Source organism: Varanus komodoensis, unplaced genomic scaffold (genome assembly GCF_004798865.1).
Source record: "Varanus komodoensis strain SLA01 unplaced genomic scaffold, ASM479886v1 scaffold1, whole genome shotgun sequence".
Taxonomy (NCBI): Eukaryota; Metazoa; Chordata; class Lepidosauria; order Squamata; family Varanidae; genus Varanus; species Varanus komodoensis.
In genome coordinates, this window is record NW_025335268.1 from 58347068 (window position 1) to 58367225 (window position 20158).

Here is a 20158-nt window from a genome sequence, read left to right on the forward strand (position 1 = left end):
GACAAATAGGAATGTCGTGACCTGGTGCCAAAAGGACTCCAGTATCAATGCAAATCAAACTTTCTAACAGGGCATTCTGATGTCAGGATGCCAAGACAGGAAAGGGTCTTTTCCTTTGGACATACATCATGTACCCCACCAAAGGAGGATGCATTTCAGGCTTCATCTGAGGCTCCCAAATATTAATGTGACTCCTTTTCCTCTGTACTGCTTGCCTCATGGCCATTTCTCTTCCCCGCCAGTGAAATGGCAGATGAGCTCATCACTAACACTTCACTGTATAGCACCCAAGTGTGGACCCTCCCTCAGGACCTTAGTTATGAACAGCCAGCAACAAAGCGAAGGCCACCCCATGCAGCTGGTGTGTAGGATCACATACAGATATTCACAAAGAATCACGTGACATGAACGCCTGTATTTTATAACTTCCATGGTGAAGAAGTCCAAGCAGAAGATGAAAAGTGGGATACTAAAATGTACACAGTGGAAGTAACCGATGTACACAGAAGAAAAGTAGGAACAGGAAAGAAGGGCCAAAATCGAAGGATCCAAAGCAAGGCTGAGCAACAACTGCAATGCATATTTAGGAGTGTAGGACCTTTGCAGGAGTGTCAGTTTGTACAGAATACTAAAACACCACATAGCATTAAAAGAACAGGGCTAGCCTTTTCCCAGGGCTGCATGTTCACCTCTGGTTCAAACTGTGGTTAATAGAAACAACCCAAATTAAACCATAGTTATGAAGCTGGCTTGTTTTTCCTAAGCATAGCTAGGATCAGCCACAGTTTAGCATTTGAACCAGCTGCTAGACACTGGGGATTGTGAAATGGAAGCAGAAGTTTCCAGATTTTCTATGGCTGTGGTGAAGAGGAGAAAGAGCGGAGAGGAGCATGCAAGCCCTCGGGGCGGAACAGCTTTAGTGTTACAGCTGAATTCAGCAGGGGAACAAACATGTTCATTAACCATTGCAGAAACCACATGAGAACTGTCAAAGACAAATAGCCTTGGTGTGAGGTTGAAGCCTAGCATAGTCCTCCCTTCAAAATGTCTCACTGCCACATTGTTAAAGTAAAATATAGCAAGGTGAAAAACACGAAATGTCAGAGAAGGGTAGAATGCAGCTTATTACCAATTTAAATAAAGGGAGCCTTTCTCATCAAATAGGCTCTCAAATATCCAACAAGACGCACCACACATTTTTCAAATGATCTCCAGCCATATTTGTTGCCTCTTAAAATTTTAAATAATTTTAAATAAATACTATTTCTCCATATTCAGAAGTACTAAAAAAGCTAGCTGCAAAAATATACTCAAATATTTTATTCTTTGCTTTTGGGACCATATAGTCCTAAGTACATGGGAAATAATATACATCCCTGGAGGGCACAAGCTTCCTACCTGTTACAGATTTATGCACATGATTTCATAAGAGTTATTGAAGCTGGGCCAAAAAAGCCCCTGGTTCAGGCCTCATCTGTGCTGTGAATTCAACAGTTTTAAAAAGAGGAAGTGTCAAATACTCTACTAATTTATTGTTGCATCATGTTGCACAACGTGTTTCAACAACCATCTTCCTCATGCATACCTGGGAGTAAGCTTTGCTGAATTCAATGTAGCCTACTTGTGAGTCAATATCCTGATGATTCCCTGTGACTTGCTACAAGTCTTTCATTAGCCTCTGAATAATTTTAGCTGCAGTGCTAAGCATGTTTATTAGAGAACAAACATAGAAACAGAGCGAGTCAGAAGGGGCCTCCCGGGCCTTCTAGTCTGACCTCCAGCACCAGCCGGCTCTGCTCACGACATGCCCACCATGTGCATGTCCAGCCTATCTTTGAACACCCTCACCGATGGGGCCTCAACGACCTCTCGTGGAAGCCCATTCCAACCCCCTTCAACACAGTAAAAGGGCACATGATTGTTCTGTATGATATTAAAGGATCCCTTAGGATTAAGGGATCTTTTAGCGACTTCTAGGTATGTAAAGGGATGTCATGTGGAGGAGGGTCGTGACCTGTTCTTCCCTGCAGTGGAGGGCAGGATGAGTTCCAATGGGGCAAAGCTCAAGGAATCAGGCTTCAGGTTGGATGTCAGGAAGTACTTCTTGACAGGACCCCTAGGATATGGAATGGGCTTCCAAGAGAGGTGGTTGAAGTCCCATCAGTGAGGGTGTTCAAGGAAAGATTGAACAGCCACATGTTGGAGATTACATGAGCAGAGCCAGGTGGAGCTGGAGGTCAGACTAGATGGCTCAGGAGGATCCTTCTGACTTGCTTTGTTCCTATGTTTCTATGTTTAAGGTGGGTTTTTACTGAAATCTATTGATCAATTTACATCTAGTATATTAGTAAAATGTTGGAGTTCCAGGATGAGATTTCCTCTCCTTTTTTTTTTTGGTATTGCCTCGTTGTTAGTTGCAAAGTTGCGCCCGACCCATCATGACCCCATGGACAACATTCCTCCAGGCTCTGCTGTCCTCCACCATCCCTCAGAGTCCACCCAAGCCCACACCCACCGCCCCGTGACTCCATCTAGCCACCCCATCCTCTGCTGTCCCCTTCTTCTTTTGCAGTCAGTTGTTCCCAGCATCAGGCTCTTCCCCAGTGTGTTGTTCCTTCTCATTAGGTGGCCAAAGTATCTGCGTTTCCTCTGCACTGGTACTGCCTAGGGTGACCAAATGCAGAACTGGACAGGACTCCTGATCCTTTCCTAGGTCCACTGAAGAGAGGATTTCAGCAGGTGCTGCATGCTGGGGGCACCTCTCCTGGACAACTCTCTCCTGTTACAGGGGGCCTGTCCTCTTTCATATTTGGCCACCCTAGTATTGCCTCTTGTTTTCTCTAGTTTAGAATTAGGGAGCCTGCTATCTATTCCTCAGCCTCAGTTCCCCTCCCCACAACAGTACTAGGAAGAGAGTAATACTGATCTAGTGGGATTGTGGGAGCTGGTGTTTCCAGTGTCCATGCATCTACTCTGGGGGTTGATCTGAATTTTGAGGGACCCTCCAGAGTGCTGAACTGCGCAAACAGACTCAATATCATGGATAGCTTCACCCTGAAACCTGGAGTGGATACACCAACCGACCAGTATTGCAGCCACTGACCACTGCTGGTTTTAAGGAGTGTTTTAGATCAGGGATAGAGAATATGAGACCCGCAAGCCAAATCCAACCTTCCTGGGTTTCCAATGCAGTTGCATTTTGATCCTGATGGCCTATGATTTGGTTTTCCAGCTTTTGCACCCTCAATTTCAGAAATTCTAAAAGGGTGAAATGCTCTTCCCACAGCTCATTTACTAGCAGTAAGAGGTTTAAGCTAAAGTATGGTATCTGGGGTATTTTAGCCTCACCACCAACAGAACGCAGCCCATAAGAACTTTTCTGAAAGCTGAAATCACTTTGCTGGGAGCGGGAGGATTAGATTATAAAGCCCTAAACAACTTGGGGCTAGGATCCTTGGGAGTGCCTTCTCTCTGACTTGCCTGGCCGCTAAAGTTGTGGGTTGCCATGTCCTTGGTGCTTCCACGTGTACCTGTGTCCCAACTGGAGTCCACCTGGGGACTTCAACGTAGCAGCTCCATTTCTGTGGAACTCCCTGCCGCTACTGCCAACACTGCATTGCTTGTGGTGCCTGAAAATGCTTCTATTTCAAGAGGTTCCCTATCCCTGCTTTGTAATTATTTCAAGGTAGACAAACATTGACTGAGCTGCAAAGCACTACATCAGTGTTACAATGCCTGTTACAAAGGGATTTTGTTGACATTCATCATTCACATACAGAATGAGGCAGTCATATGTGATTAGTTGTCATACCTGCATCTCTGTTTTTCTGCAAGACTGTGCACTATCTTCCTATGGTTTTAATTTGGTTAATTTAAAAAATGGTTTTTATGGTTTTATGGTTTTTTTCTTTCACAACCTTACACTGACTTCCCCTATTTTCACAAAACCACCTAGGATGATTGCCACACTGTAAGTTGGAAGTGGTTCAAAAGGAACATGTTGAACATTATTGGTTTTGCTCCTTTTAAGGATCAGTAGTTGGGGGGCCAGGTACAGTAGAGCGCTGGACTCCAGCACTTTTAACAGTTCTGTATATGAGGGAAATTCAGCTGGTGAAGGAGCCCCATCTACTTTTGCATCTGGACACAATAATCAGCACTCAGATTATTTTCCCTGCACCCTTGATGGGGCAAGTCATACTTAAAAAACATATAGAGAAAGAGTTGCCATTCTTGGACTTAAACCGATGTAGTAAAAGCCCTGCCGTCATGTCTCAACTGGTTTAAAAAAATAATAGGTTGGCTTAAGTGGTTTCTAGATTGCACAACTGCCTATCAAGAACCAGGCAAGAGCTTTCATTTGCTTCATCAAACAGTTTTCCATTCCACTCCATTCCTTCTTTTAGACTCTAGAGGAAGACACAAGCCTTCACTTTAGTTCTAACTGTTCTGCCAGGCTAAAGTTGTGCAGATTTGTGCATGCACAATTTCTTTCCTCCCTTCAGAAATCCCTGTCTTCCTCCTCTGAATAATCCAAACAATATCTAACCCGCTTGGAGATGCATATATTATACCCTCACGTGTCGTATTTCTTCTAGAGAGTTTGAATTTTCCTCCCCACCATCCCGTAAACAATGGTGTATTTCCCTTCTTATCTCTCCCTGCTCTTGGTGGTCTAGAAGACTCAACCTTTCGAGAAATATTGGGTCCCCAGACCTCCTAGCGATTACAAAACTGTTCCAAGTCCATGCTCAGCACAGAACTGGGAACAAGTGACCAACTCCAGCACCGTTAACCTAAGAGGCAAGGTAGATTGCTCAAACATCGGGATGGAACTATTAGGAAGTGGCATGAACTGGACGTCACTGTATTTGCTTCTGATCTGCACTGATGGTGTGAACGTGCACCGAATTGAGAGCACGTTTTCTCGTCAAGTTTGGGTGGTGGGTGTGATCCTACGCACGTTTCTCTGGATTAAGCACTGCTGAACTCAGTAGAGGATTGCCAGCGTAAAACCGGTCAAGGTTTCCTATAGATGTGTGCAGCTCCAAGAAAGTCCCATTAAACCTATTGGAACTTACTCCCACCGAGTATCGATAGGCAATGCGTCAGTTTATAAGCTTATAAATGGAAGGGGCTAAAAACCACGAGAGCCAAGGCGGTTATAACCTTCCAGCTGAAGTCGTTCACAGTCCACGTCCGGGGCTGTTGTTTTTGTGTCCGAGATGGTAAGGACTAGAAACACACCTGTATTATTTAAAATATAGCTTTAATGTGATTCCTTCGCTGTCAACGTACCAAGCATGGGAAAACTGAATGAACCCGTTCAGGGAGCGATAAGGAGTGCACCTGCCCTCTCCGCCCTCACCACCGAGCCGCCCATTTGCAAACCCGCGCTTCCTCCCAGCGCCCGCCAACCACTATTACGCCATCATACCAGTCCCGCGCGCTCACGCGCTTTTACCCCGCTCCCGCCCGGTCTTTACCAACCCATGGGGGCGGGGGCAGTGACCAATTGGAACTGTAAGCGCGCGTGCGCATGCGAGACGCCACAATAGTTATGACGGCGCCTGCGCAGTGACACGTCTCCCTCCTGGTTAGCGGTGGCCGGGGCCGGAGAGGAGGCCGGAGTTGGAGGAGAGAGCCAGCCAGCCAGCCACCGAGGGGCAGTGGGTAGGGGAGGCGTGTAGAGGGGCGGGTGCTGCTCCTGCTCCAGCTCTCGCGGGATCCCTGGAGAGGCCTCTGCTGGGCGGGCGTGCTGGCTGGCTCGAGAGCGAGCGCGCGAGCTGAGAGGGGGGCGGGGCGTGTGAGCGGCCATGGCGGGGCAGCAGTTCCAGTACGATGACAGCGGCAACACCTTCTTCTACTTCCTCACCAGCTTCGTGGCCCTCATCGTTATCCCCGCCACTTACTACCTGTGGCCGCGGGACCAGCATGCCGGTGAGTGTGGGCTCCCCGCCTGTCCCTCCTCCCTTTCCCCCGGCACTTGCGGCTACGGCGGGCCTGGCGCAGCGCGAGTGGACCTTTCCCCCTCGGGCGACGCGGCTGGGCTTGGGGATGCTCCCCATTTCCCCCCACCGCCCCTTTCCCCTTGCCCCGTAATCAAGGGAGGCGCGTTGCCCTCTTGGTGCCTCTCCTGCTCTACCCCACCCTACCGGCTGTAACCCTCACGGTCCGTGTTACTGCGGGTGGATGGAGAATCCGCTCATCTGAGGGGAGAGCCACAGGCGAAACTCGTTAGGAGGCGAGATGCGATGTGAGGCCGTGTCCGCATGTAGCGTTGCACTCAGCAGCGCCTTCCAAGCCTTTCTCCTGGTGTTTGTGCTGCGGAGGAGTGGCTGTTTCTTTGGATAATGTAACTCAGGGGACCTGCGTTCTAGTCCCACTTGGCCTTGAAGCGCATCACTAATTCTGAACCTAACCAACCTGTCAGGGTTGTTGTGAAGGTAACTCGGAGAAGAGGGGCATGTGTTGTAGCTTAGTATCCCTGGAGGAAATCTGGGATATAAATGTAACACAAAGTGCAATAATTTAAAAAAGTTCTACAAAAGTTATGATAGGAGTGGGTAATCGTGACTGTCTAGATGTTTTGGTGTGCAATTCCCATGAGTTATAGCCAGTATTGAGGGATAATGAGTTGTGGAACATATCATCTGGACAGCCACACATTTTTCAGCCCTGGTGTAGGGAAATTAACATTGTGTCCATGAAGCCTTATGTCAGGGAGGAAGAAGCATGTGTCCAGCCAGATGTGGTTGGACTGCCATTCCCATCAGCCTTTGTCATTGGCTATGCTAGACAGGACTGATGGGAATTGCAGTATCTGGATTGTCACATGTCCCTGCTTTCACCATCATAGACCAGCCAGTCCTCCAAGACTTCATTTGATGTCTTTCACTCAAGCTTCTAGTAACATGTGCAATGCTTATTAACATGGGGAAAAAAATCACCAGCTGTACAATTCATGCCCCACATGACTACAAAGTTATTTTACTTCCAGCCCTCTAAGAGACTATTTTGGAAATTCCGTGAACATTTTGGAAGTAAACAGACCATGATGTGTGTCATGTTATTGGGTTTCTCTACTGTGTATTGGAATTCCAAGAAACTCTGGCAAATCAGATTTTTTTTCTCATCTTTGCCATGCTATATTGTTGTCAGCTGGCTACACATTCTCTTCTCTCTGTGCTCTATCATTCTCTGGGGAATATTCTCAGTGGGATGCAGCCATTAGTTAGTGTTCTTTTCCTCTTTCTCATCTTAATAGGAGTAAGTTTGGGGCAGTTGGCTGATTTTTATATTGCTCCTCTTTAATGTGTTCTTACACCCACTATTATCACCAGATACCTCTGTAGGTAATAGGTTGACTTACTGCCAAGTTCTGTGAAGTCTGATGTACTCATCTAGCTTGAGAAAGAATTCAAATGGCAAAAGATGGTGTAAGCCGTGAAAAAATACATTGAGACAAATACATTTAAGAAAAGAGAACATCATGTGTGGGATAGCTTTCCTAGACAAGTTCATATGTTGCTTTTTGATATTTAGAGGTGATATTGTTATAGACAAGGATATTGCAATGTTTAGAAGACTGTGAGATTCTCTAAGAATCAAATGGAAGGAGAAGCCTGCTTGCAGACCTCTGTAATAAACTCAGTTTTTTATCTCCTCTAGTTTTTTTCTCCAGAGAGTGCATGGTTTTGTAATCCTAAAGGTAGTCAATTCATAGAAATAAATAAATAAATAAACCTAGCAAAAAGCCATTTACTTGGTTCTGGAATTGAATAGGCAACAAACATATGGACCAGGTTTGCACATAATGGTGACATTTTGTACATGCATTAATTATGATTTGGCATTGCTGCATCCTGGTGTGTCTTTCCAGAAAGTTTTCAGGCTCTGATTCAGGTTATATGTTACACTTTAGCAACACATTTGCTTGTTGAGTGTTTTGTTAAAACCATAGTTGCAATAAGTATTCTTTTATGCCAGGACTTAAAATAACTATTTATATATGTGGTGATCTTTAAGCTTTTATTTACTTATTTTTAATCAGGGTGAATTTGATTTAAATCACTAGTCAGTAAGACTAGATTTAAATCATGCTTTTCTATAAAATTTGCATGCATGCCTGTCTTACCATAGGTAGAGTGGCTTCATTAAAATGTTCCCAAACTGGCTGTCTTTTATGGCCTGCTGCCTTGATAGGTTTTCTCTTTCAGGGAAAGAATAATATAATAAACCTCACAAAAAGATCCAAAGATTCTTTTCTTGTGGAGTATTCTGCTCAAAATGTTTCGCTTTCATTTCACTGCTTGCCCCTCTCTCTTCACACTTAGCATCTTGTGCAGATCTATTCCACTCCCAACAATGTTTTCTATTCATTAGGTTTTTTGAAACTTAGCACTTAAGAGGTAAGGGGTTAATTCGGTGTACATAGATTTGCAAAGGAACAATGGGATTTTTCTCAATTCTATATATTGTATAACATTTTTGCTGTAAAGAAAGAGGCATGTGATCTCTGCAAATTCTCAGCTTCGAAAACTATAAAACCAAGCATCTGTGATAATATCTTCTAAATAGAAAAATTGCCCAATAATCTTACAGAAACTTCTGAAAGAGTATGATACTGTGAATGGGTTAGTGAAATTCATTTGCCAAAAAATGTAAGCATTGCATGAATATACAGCCTCATGTTACATAATTAAAAACTAATCCTTATTTCATGCTGAATAACCTTTGGACTGTAATGTATCTTCTAAAAGTATCTTAGATTTTCCTCAAAAAGCATTTTCTTTTAAAAAAAATCCAATTTAAGTTAAAATCCGTTTTAAAAATCATTGATTTTTATTCATCCCACTTTTAATTATTCACTCTGGTACAGTATAGAATCAGCTAGAACACGAAAGACCTAAAAGTATAGTTTTTTCTTTTTGGATGGGTTTACGATGGAAGTAAGAGTACAATTACAGACAAGCTTTCAGTTAATGTTCTGAATACAACAAAGTACCAAAATCAAGTAAACCAAACTGGCAGACTTTCTTCTCAATATCTTATGTAATATTCCACCATGTAACTGCCTGTTTGTATAGTAGTCTTTTTGTATTGTGCAGCTGTTCTTTTTAACTTTCCTCAATCAATCAACAGTGGCTGAAGTCACTATAGTACTTGAATAATAGATTTCTAAAACTGGAAGAAGTAATCCATTCTTCTGTCATGCGGCTAACATATATTTAAAATATCTTTGCCAGATTTTAGCCAATCTTTTCTTGACAAGACAGGTACACTGCCAAACATGACCAAAGAACATTCTATTTCTGAATGCTCTTCAGAACTTGCTGTTTCATCTTTAACATTGATCCCTGCCTATCCCAAGATTAGTAAACCTATTGAATCCTGACCAGAATCACTTGATCTTGTAAGAACTAGTTCATAAGAACTTAAAAGAACTACATTTCATATTTTTCTATCCTTAAGCACCTTTGCAGAGAGTTGAATTATATTATAAATGTGTATATGATGTTTCATACCTTTCTCTGAATAATCACAGTAGGCTTTGTATTAGGTTCAGATTTAATGCCAAATTATGCTTTGTTATTATGCAGACAAAAGTATATAAGTCTCTCTAGTTCCTTATGATGTGTAAACTCAGGAAATTATGTTGTGGTATAACACAGGAATAGGAACCCCAGTGCCTTGCCTTTCAGATACTTCCGGACTACAACTTTCACAATTCACCTGAATGGAAATCCAAAATCAATACATCATATCCACCTCTGTTTAGGTTTTTTTTCTTTTATCTTTCGTTCATTTTGTCTTATACTGTGGGGATGCTTTACACTCAAATTAACTTCCCTTGCACACTTCAGACTCTGAAGTTCTACCTTATACTTCTTTGAGAATTTATTATAGCTACAGCCTGATCCTGCATGTGTTTACTTGTAAGTAAGTGCTCCAATGTTGAATGGGACTTACTTCCTTGTTTTCATTCTAGGTAAACTAGGGTCAAACTGTGGTTTCAGATCCTGGTTCCTTATAGAATCATAGATTACTAATCTATGAGTTGGAAGAGGCCAAGAAGGCTATTGGGTCCAAACCCCTGCTGTTGCAGGTCAGCAATTTATACTATCCCAATCAGATGATTCTCCATTTTCATCAGATGAAGAGCCCACGACCTCTTTAGGCAACTGGTTCCACTCTTGTATTGCTTTGATAGTGTGGAAACTTTTCCTAATACATAGCCTGAATCTGCATTGTCTCAGCTTGAATTGATTATTCTTTGCCCTACATTCTGGTATCATCAGGAAGAAATCTTGACCTTCCTCTTTGTGACAGTCTTTGAGGTACTTATCAAGAAATATCACACCCCCTCTCCCCCAGCCTTCTTTTCTCAAGGCTGAACATACTCAGTTCTTAGTCTTTTCTCATAGTGTTTCCAAACTCTGGACCATTTTTGTCACCCTCCTCTGGACCCTTTCTAATTTTTCTGCATCTTTTAAAAATCTTGGTGCCCAGAACTGGACACAGTATTCCAGATGAGTTCTGACTAGTGAGGATTATAGGGGAAATACTACCTCTCATGAGTTAGAAGTAATACTTCATCAAGCCATTCCAAAATAACATTTGCCCCTTTTGTAGCTGCATTGCATTGTTGGCTCATATTTAGCCTGTGGTCCACAATATTTAGCCTGCTGTCCATAATTTAACCTGCTGTCTAATTAACTACTTCTGGAACAAACCATAGCTCCTCATGTTTGTATCTCATGGGGTTAGATCTAGGGATGTATAGAATGGGACTTTGCAAACTGAATGATGCTGTGGTTGGAAGGGTGCCAGGATTTTGCCAATACCTTGTTCTTGCAGCATCCATGTTCCTCAAAAATCTGCTCTGGAGGGTTGTGAAACCTTTCAGAATGGTATGTGGGGTGGTGCTGGGGTCTTTAGGGGAAGAAAGAATTGATGAAAATTAATGCTGCACCCTTTCTTTCTAGTTCTCTTAATTTCTGCTTTCTAGCAAGAAAAGCAGCACTACTCTGTTCATAGATCCAATTCATAGAACTTTCTGAGGCCTTGTCATGCCACCTAATACTGTTACTTGAAATACAAGAGGTGTTCGTATCTTAGAATCATCCTCCACCATCCTAGGGTGGTTATGAGTTCTTTATTGTTGTAATTTCTTTCTTGTAAGGGGTGGGGGTGTATTTGCATGTGTGTTGCTGAAAACCTAGAGCACTTGGCTTGATATAGTGATTATATGAAGTAGCAAATGTTGATGTGTTGTGCTTGGCATAGTTACATTGAGGAAAGCAACATTTCTAAGCACAAGAAAAATCCTTTGTTGCATTTTTTCAGTGTTGAAAGGGTAGATTGAATGGGCCTTGGAATATGGTCATTGAATGAGCTAGCATGTATAATCTATAGCAGAGTTTATTGAGATAGGAACAGAATTTTCAAGAGTTTGATGGGAAAATTCCCAAGAGTGTTGTACTACATCTCATATCCCCTGTCCTGTTGCTTTAGCAGAAATCCCTTGATTTCTCTTTAGCAGAAACAGGCAGAAATCCCTTGAGCACAGGTTGAATCGAACCCAATGATTCTTCTAGATTGTCTGGACTATTGCAGAGAAGATACACTTTCTTATTGTACTCTATTGTAATTCATCTAGGTCTTTATATGAAGGATAAAGAACATTGCTAATATTCTCTTGTTTTCTGGCTATGACTCTTTAAAATCACTTTTCCTCTGCTTATGGTCCAAAATAGGTGAAACTGATAGGGCTTAGTGATGTCAGTTACATGGCTGGGCTTCAGAAGTCTATGGACTAGAATAAGACTTGGGTCTTATTTGCTTTGTTCATAAAGAAAGTTTGCTTTCTTCATATTTTACAGTTGCAGATATATGGAATTGTATACATTTGATGTACGGTTGTGGAAAGCTTCTAAAAAACTACTTGACTGTGGTGAGAATTAGCCTCAGTGGCCAAGTAAATAAGCTTTACAAATGTTAATGCTTTTCTTTAGGATTATTAATAGTAGTATATTATATCTTGCCTTTTTGGCTTGTTAGAAGCCCAAGGTGGCTTATATAGTCTTTCCCATTTTAATCCTCCAGCAACCCAGTCAGGTATGTTAGGCTGAGAGTCAGGGACTGCCCCAAAATCCTCAGTGAATTTCATGGCTGAGTGGAGACTTCTCGCAACCCACTTCTCTCAAGTCCTGGTCCAGCACTCTAACCACTATGTCATGCTAGCCCACTGCTAAAGCAAGATACTTTGAAGGTAAGGTGCATAAAAACAATTTTTGGGGAGCTTCTGTCTTTGTATTATGCTGTACAGCCTTGTGGAATAATTTTAACTAGAATGTGCATTAGCTAGTCATGATAGAATACTTCAGTTCAATAGAAAGCAATTTCTTGGCCTTGCTGGTGACTAAAGAAGAAGGGCTGTATATTTTATAATCTGTGAATTAGTAGTATTTGCATAATTATGCTCATACACAGATAAATGCAAGATGGTGCTCCCTTCTGTTTCTCTTAAAAGTTGTTGGCATGGTAAGTGTGAAGCTACCTTGTTGAATTCAACATCCTCTTTAAAGTGTCCTGCTTCAGCTCTAGAAAGTGTAATTTCAACGTACAAATCAACTTACCATTTACATTCAATGAGAGGAAAAGGGCAGCTCCCCCCACAACATATGCTTGGAATATCAGGCTGCTTTGGGACTGGTCCGACTACCATTTGTTTGGAGAGCTGTCTCAGCACTGAGGAGTGACTATTCATTGGATAGTGTATGCCTGAGTATTTAGTTCACAGAGTTTAGCTGATGCTGTCTAGGGAACATTCCAAGAACTCAAATGTTAATTTCAACTTCTGCCTGCTTTTCAAGATCTGTATCTGCTTTCACATTTTGACTAGAGGGGAAGGTTTGCCTTGTTCAGAGACCATCTAACAAAATTAAATTGGTTTTGAAAACATTATTGAAAAGCATACTGAGTGAATCTGAAAACCTATCATTGTGGTACCTATCATTCAGTGAATCTTCTAACAACAGAACCCTTGCATAATGTGCCCAAGATTAAGACCTACTTTGTGCAATAGTGTCTACTCCTGGAATCATATATCTATGATTGCAATCTAAGTCACATTGATTCCAGTCACCTCTTCTGTTGCCTTTGTGCATTGAATTTTGTGTTCTTCTACCATTTCACATTTTGTACTTTTCATTGTGCTCCAAAAGAACAGAGTTGTTGGGTTTTTTTAAAAGACACATTGTTTGGAAGAACTTGTAGTAACAAAGTAACTAGAAAAATATAGTTAGAAGCAATTATTGTGCAAAGAAAAAAGCATTGTCTTACAAACAACTTCAGTATTATGGAAATTGTGCTAAATATAAGCAGATAAGAAAAGAGATCATTGAAAGGGTTGAGATTGAAACAAGTTCTCCCAAATACATCTGACTTTAATGCAGAACATTTGTAGTGTTGGATAGTACATAAATTGCATTTTCCAGAAAGAAGATTAAAGTACAAAGCACTGAACTGAGACAGTTTCACTTAAAATTAGGGATTCAGTATGGATCTCATATTTTTATCAGTAAGAATATTGTGTTTGACTATTAGGAAGAAATTCCTACTGACTAGTGGAAGCTGCTTCCTTGTGTAAGTGCAATTGCAGCCTTTAATGTCCTTTCTGTTCTATGAGACATCACAGCCCTGACCTTTCTGTAAGTTTATCTAAATAGCTTCAACAAACTTTAAGACATTTGAGAAATACAAGCATTCATGAATGATAAACAAGAAGATAACATTCAATATTGTCTGCCCTGTACAAGCAATCAGATTTTGAATGTGTTTTTAACTGGTGTCTTTCACGTTTGTGTGCATGTAGAAAAACATGCTTGAACTTTCATCTCAGCATATTGTAGACAATATTAGGTGAAGAAGGAATCTGTTCTTGATCTGTGTGGTGAGAATATTATAATAACTTCAAGAAAACATTGCAGAAAGCAGCTGCTACAGTTAGCAACAAATTCAAAGAATATACACATTTAATTTGCATATAATTTATGATTATTACAATGGATCAGCTTTTTGTTACTCTGTTGATCTTCTGTAACACACCTCTGTAGTGCTGAGATCTTCGTTCAACTTTGGAAGAGCTATGAAAAAACTTGAACTGCTTCCTCTTGAATTGGATAGAGCAGTGACTCTCAATATTTCTTGTATATTCCATTTATTGCCTGAATTCCGTTAAAGATCTTCCAGTGTGAATCTTCCAATGTAAACACAGACTTCCAGTGAAGTCTGTGTATGGTTTCAGTGGTCCCCAAAACTTTGGTCTATACTTTCTGCATGTTGGTTTACTTGATTACATTGTTTAGGAAATTTAAAAATTCCAAATAAATAAAATTAATATCAATCTTATGACTCCCATGTGTCTCTTTGACATCCTAATATCGCAGACTCTTAGTAGTATGTTAAAGAATATGCATATGGTGCTTGGTTTGTTTCTATTATGGGCTACAATTTAGCTCACAGTATTACACAAGAGAGAGAACAGGCAAACAACAGCTTAACTAGTGACGTATAACCTTTAAATGAGCTGGAAGAATAAACATTTTTCATGCATTTTGGTTTGGTTCCACAGAGTTTTATCTTGAAACAATGTTAAATAACAGTGGGTTATGACTTTCAAGAGGATATCTAATTTAAGCATATACCTGAACTCAGTTCAATCAGATAGTTGATAAAGGTTGACAATATGTAATGATAAATGGTGACATGATAAACGGAGAAATCTGCTGGATCAAAAACTCTTGTGTGAACAAATGCACAATTGGATTCAACCCGAAGTCACTGGCTAGGTTTTAAAGGCTAATGGCAAATGCTAGTATAATCATATCAGGACATTAATTAGGATTAAAAAGGATCAGCCTTCAGAACCATGTCTTGCAGGAACAATGCCAAACCAGGGTAAAAATGTGTTTGTGTTGTAGACCTGGGCTGGGTCTTTAACCCTACTAAGTAAGCATTGCTTCTTCAGAACTCCTTGCTTTAAGGTTCTTCCAAGTAATTCTTATTTAAATATTTGGAAGGTGCATGCCACTGTTATATTAAGAATTCAGTGTGTCACACTGAACAGGACAGGGGGAGTGTGTCCCTGTTGATTCTTCTGGACCTCTCGGTGGCTTTCGATACCATCGACCATGGTATCCTTCTGGATAGGCTAGCGGGATTGGGGGTTGGAGGCACTGCTTTGCAATGGTTCCGCTCCTATCTCAACGGTCGATTCCAGAAGGTAGTGCTGGGGGACTATGTCTCTGCACCATGGCAGCTATGCCATGGAGTACCACAGGGCTCCATTCTATCCCCTCTGCTATTTAACATCTATATGAAACCGCTGGGAGAGGTCATCAGGAGGTGTGGGCTGCGGAATCATCAATACGCTGATGATACCCAGCTCTACCTCTCATTTTCTACTAATCCAGGTGAGGCAGTGGCTGTGCTGAACCGGTGCTTGGCCGAGGTAAGGGAATGGATGAGGGCCAATAAACTGAAACTCAACCCAGACAAGACGGAGGTCCTGTTGGTTGGCGGATCGGGCTTCGGAGAGGGTGGATTTGACCTGGTCCTGAATGGTGCAACACTCCCTCTTAGGGACAAGGTCCGCAGCTTAGGAGTACTCCTCGACCCGGAGCTTTCTTTGGAAGCTCAGGTGACAGCAGTGGTGAGGAGCGCCTTCCTTCAGCTTCGGCTGATTAATCAGCTGCGCCCCTACCTGGAGTACGACTGCCTGGCGACGGTGACACACGCACTGGTGACTTCCCGCCTAGACTTCTGTAACGCGCTTTACATGGGGCTTCCCCTGAAGACGGTCCGAACACTTCAGTTGGTGCAAAACAGAGCTGCCAGGTTGCTGATGGGGACAGGGCGTTATGCTCACATGACTCCAGTCCTCCGTCAGCTTCACTGGCTTCCCATTGAAGCCCGGGCCCAATTCAAGGTGTTGGTTATGACCTATAAAGCCCTAAATGGCTTGGGTCCTGGCTACCTGAACGAGCGCTTACATACGTATATGCCCGACCGCCCCTTGAGATCTGCGGGAGAGTCCCTTCTCCGGGAACCCTCCATGAAAGAAATTAGGAGAGTAAGTACTCGGAGGAGGGCTTTCTCTGTGGTGGCACCCAACCTATGGAATTCACTCCCCAAAGAGGTCCGCCTGGCACCGTTGTTACTGGTTTTTTGGCGCCAGGTAAAGACCTTTTTATTTAAACATCATTTTAATTGTTAAAATATATGATCTGGCCAGGACAACTTCTTCTTCCTTCTCTTTTCTCCTATATTCTTTATTTACTTATTTTATACTGTTAATTTTAATTTTATATTATTGTATCTCAGTGTATTTTTGTATTTAAGTGGTAATTTATTATGTTCTATTGTATTTGAATGTATCTTATTGTATTGTAAGCCGCTCCGAGGCTTTGGCAAGGGGCGGCATAGAAATGTTATAATAATAATAAAAAAATAATAATTTTGTTTATATCAGACATTAACTAGTTTTTTTCCAGACCACTTAAAAAAAGTTCCAGGTGCTCTGCAAACGTTGACTTTTAAAATATTTCTGATATTGTCATACTAATTAAATGTATGTTACATTCAAATGCAAATGTCTCTGCATTTAAATTATGAAAAAAGTTATTTCTAATTGATTTGCCCAGAAAATTGCAGTGCACAATACTCTTTAAGATACTTTGATCTTTAAATGCAGGATTGATTTTTGCTAGTTCATGTGTTTCTAGTGCGTCATATTCATAATAAAATGAGGTGAGATGGAGGTCATAACTTTGCATTATATACAAACCTGAGCATTTTAAAGCTCTGGGGTTCACGCTCAAGTATATTAAACTATTTTATGGACTGATAAAGGAAAAGGAGTGTCATATCAAATACCCTATTTGCCTTAATTGAGGTTTAAAGTCATCTGGGAAGATTACTTTGAAATCTCAATCTCTGTCTCTGTCTCTCTCTCAAAAGTAAGAGGACAGTGCCTTTGGACTGTTCCAAAGGGAGAAATATTTAACCATGTATTGTATGTGTCAACTCTATCTTTTCTGCAGACCTGTTATTGAAGTTGGCATACTATTGAATGATGGAATCCTAGGCTTCATAGTTAGAATTCCAAAGAATTTTTGAGTAGAAGAGAATCTACAAATATTGCTGCTACAAAAAATTGAAATGATTTTTTTTCCTCCTCCCAGAGCAAATTCGCTTAAAGAATTTGAGAAAAGTATATGGAAGATGCCTGTGGTATCGATTACGGTTGTTAAAACCCCAACAGAATATAATTCCCACTATAAAGTAAGTATACTGTAACAGCTATCTTAAATTTTCTGTAAAAAGAACCATAAATTTTATTCTCGGGTTATGATAACAAATAATAGTTTGTTTATAGGACCGTGCCTTGAAGGACTCTGGGTGGGGTCATAACTGTAAAGCTAAAGGGGATGATCTCTAGCTCTACAGAACAAAATGAGTTTATTGATTATCCAGGGTGAAGGGTTTGGGGTCTACAACTTTATTTGTGTTCTTGATTGTTGAAAATATTGGTTGAGGCCCACTAAGCTTGCGCCTCATGAACTCAGAGAATGTAAAAGAAAACTGTCTTCTCTGCTTCATGGGATTCTGCAGACAACACAAGCCTTCTTGTGATTCAGTTTATGTCTAGAGGATTTCCTTTACGATAGTTTGAAAACTGTTTGTTTAAATCAATTATATTAAATCAATTATATAATTTACCATTATTACAAGAAGTAATGATAAATCTTTGCTGATTTCATGTGCTATGGCAATATACTTGCATTTGTCTTCTGCCTCAATGCACTGTACATATCCCCTTCCTTACTTGCTGAGTTGTTTAATTTTTTTAAATAGATTGTTACAAAGGAGTATAACGTGCCTTGTGTTAGTTCCTATGTAATTCAAGAAATGAGGATAAATATTCTAAAACTGAGGATATATCCTCTAAATTCTGGGAATCAACTTATTCAATGAGCAGTGATGATTTTGTGTGATATCCTTTAATTTTGAGAGGGCTTTTTTTTAGAGATGCTTTTAGGCTTGCTGCTGGTTATGTTAGATATCTTTCAAATGTAAATATGTATTTTTTTAGAATGATAAGCAGTTAAACACACTTGCTTTTTTAATATTTCAATTACAACAGGAAAGCAGTTCTGCTTGCTGGATGGGCACTGTTTTTGTTCCTTGCTTACAAAGTTTCCAAAACAGACAGGGAATATCAAGAATACAATCCATATGAAGTGTTGAATTTAGATCCAGTAAGTAAAACCCTTCACTATTTAATGTTTTAATTCATTTTGACTCATTTTAATTCATTTAAATTGCCATGTACTGTCAGACCGAATGGAGTATTCATGCTCTATCCGATATCATATGAATAGAATACTGCTTGCACAGTGGGGACTTGCCTTTAATCTGTTCTAACCTCCTGCTGTGACAGTATGTTTTCACACTAGCCTATTTTTATCTCCCCCTTCTTGTGCTGGTGTTTTAATTATTTTATTGGCACGTTGTATCTGGTTTTTATTTTTTCCTTATTGTAGGCTGGTTTTTTAAACCAGAAGCCACTTTGGGGTCCCTTTGGCTAGAAAGCTGAAATTCTCTAAAATGTAAAACATCAAAATACACTATTAGGAAGGGAGAAGTGCTGAGTATAATACAGGGGACTGCATGTTTATTTGAAATCTTTATAAACCATATACTGCTCTTCAGCAAAGCTTCCAAGTGATTTACAAAATACTGTAATAAAAATATGCATATGGATTCCTAGAAGTGGAAGAAGGAGCAGTAAAAGATTGAAAAAGGAAAAATGGTAGACCAAAATGAATTAATCATAAAATCCATTGTGACATTACAGTAATTTGAAGGTTTGACTGTTGCTCTTCAGGCTCAGGTTGCTTGGTACCTTATCCAGGTTAAGATTTAAGTTGTAACGTAAACTTCAAATGGTACAGTCATGCATATGCATGCTCCTCATTGAAAAGAAAACTTCCAGATAGGGATATGAACCCTGGTTTGTGACATATTTTCCTTCATTGCAGTTATGGTGTGCTGAGAAATTGCAACAGATATATCAGATATAAATATGATATATTTATTTTATTTATTGCACTTATATACCACCCCAATAGCCCACAGGGCTCTCTGAGTGGTTTACAAACATTAAAACCCCACCAATCCTAAAATAAATTGGCTACACCACGACTGAGTATAAAATAACATGGTTAAAATGAATTAAATAAATATACCATTAAAATTAATTAACTTTAAAATATTGGTTAAATAAAAAGGTGAAGACTACTGAGAGTGCAGTCCCATACCTGCCTCTTTATAACTCAGCCCCGATTAATTCAACGGGACTTACTCTAAATTAAATGGTGAAAAGAATTGCAGTTGTCGTGTGTTTAATATAAGTAATATGACATTTTATTTTTAATAGGGAGCAACTGTGTCAGAAATTAAAAAGCAATATCGTTTGCTATCACTGAAATTCCATCCAGATAAAGGAGGTGATGAAGTTATGTTTATGAGGATTGCAAAGGCTTATGCAGCGTAAGTTTCTTAAGTTCTGTACATGAAAAGGGAATTTATTGTCAATCATACATAGATGCTAATATCTTGGTCTGTTTATGACACCAGCAACTGTTGTATACTGGTGTGTGCTGATGTACTGTGTCTTAGGAACAGACTGCTAAAAGTGCTTGTAAAGTATAATGCTGCTTTATCTTGTTTGTCAGGTTGTTATTCTATGAGCTTGTTTCTGATTACTGGATAAAGTCTTACACGCTTTAGGGCTGTAGCTTGGTGTGATAGAGCACATGCTTTGCATGCAAGAAGTCCCAAGTTCAGTCCTTAACATTTCCTGGTAGGGCTGGAAAAAACTCAGGCCTGAATCTCTGAAGAGGCATTACTAGTTAGTAAGACAGTCCAAACAATCAACCGACTTGTAGTTTGTTAACTGTGGGCTATTTGCAGGCAGGTAGGAGCTGCTTCCTTCTCACCTGCTTCTGTTTTCACTTGAACTGTCTTCATATAGTAGTGCCTGATTAGCATAATAACTTTTACCGGGCATATGTTGTGATGTCCAAAT

General features: G+C 40.6%; 1 protein-coding gene across 1 annotated transcript in view; it reads left to right on the forward strand.

The window, feature by feature from the left end:
* Positions 1–5597: 5597 nt before the first annotated feature.
* SEC63 (SEC63 homolog, protein translocation regulator) overlaps positions 5598–20158 on the forward strand; it is a 52688-nt gene continuing 38127 nt past the window's right edge. Inside the window, exons 1-4 of the mRNA XM_044426909.1 lie at positions 5598–5940; positions 17250–17349; positions 18212–18326; positions 19508–19620. Coding sequence (XP_044282844.1) covers positions 5817–5940; positions 17250–17349; positions 18212–18326; positions 19508–19620 — 452 coding nt within the window. The 5' untranslated portion in view covers positions 5598–5816. The remainder of the gene's footprint in view (positions 5941–17249; positions 17350–18211; positions 18327–19507; positions 19621–20158) is intronic.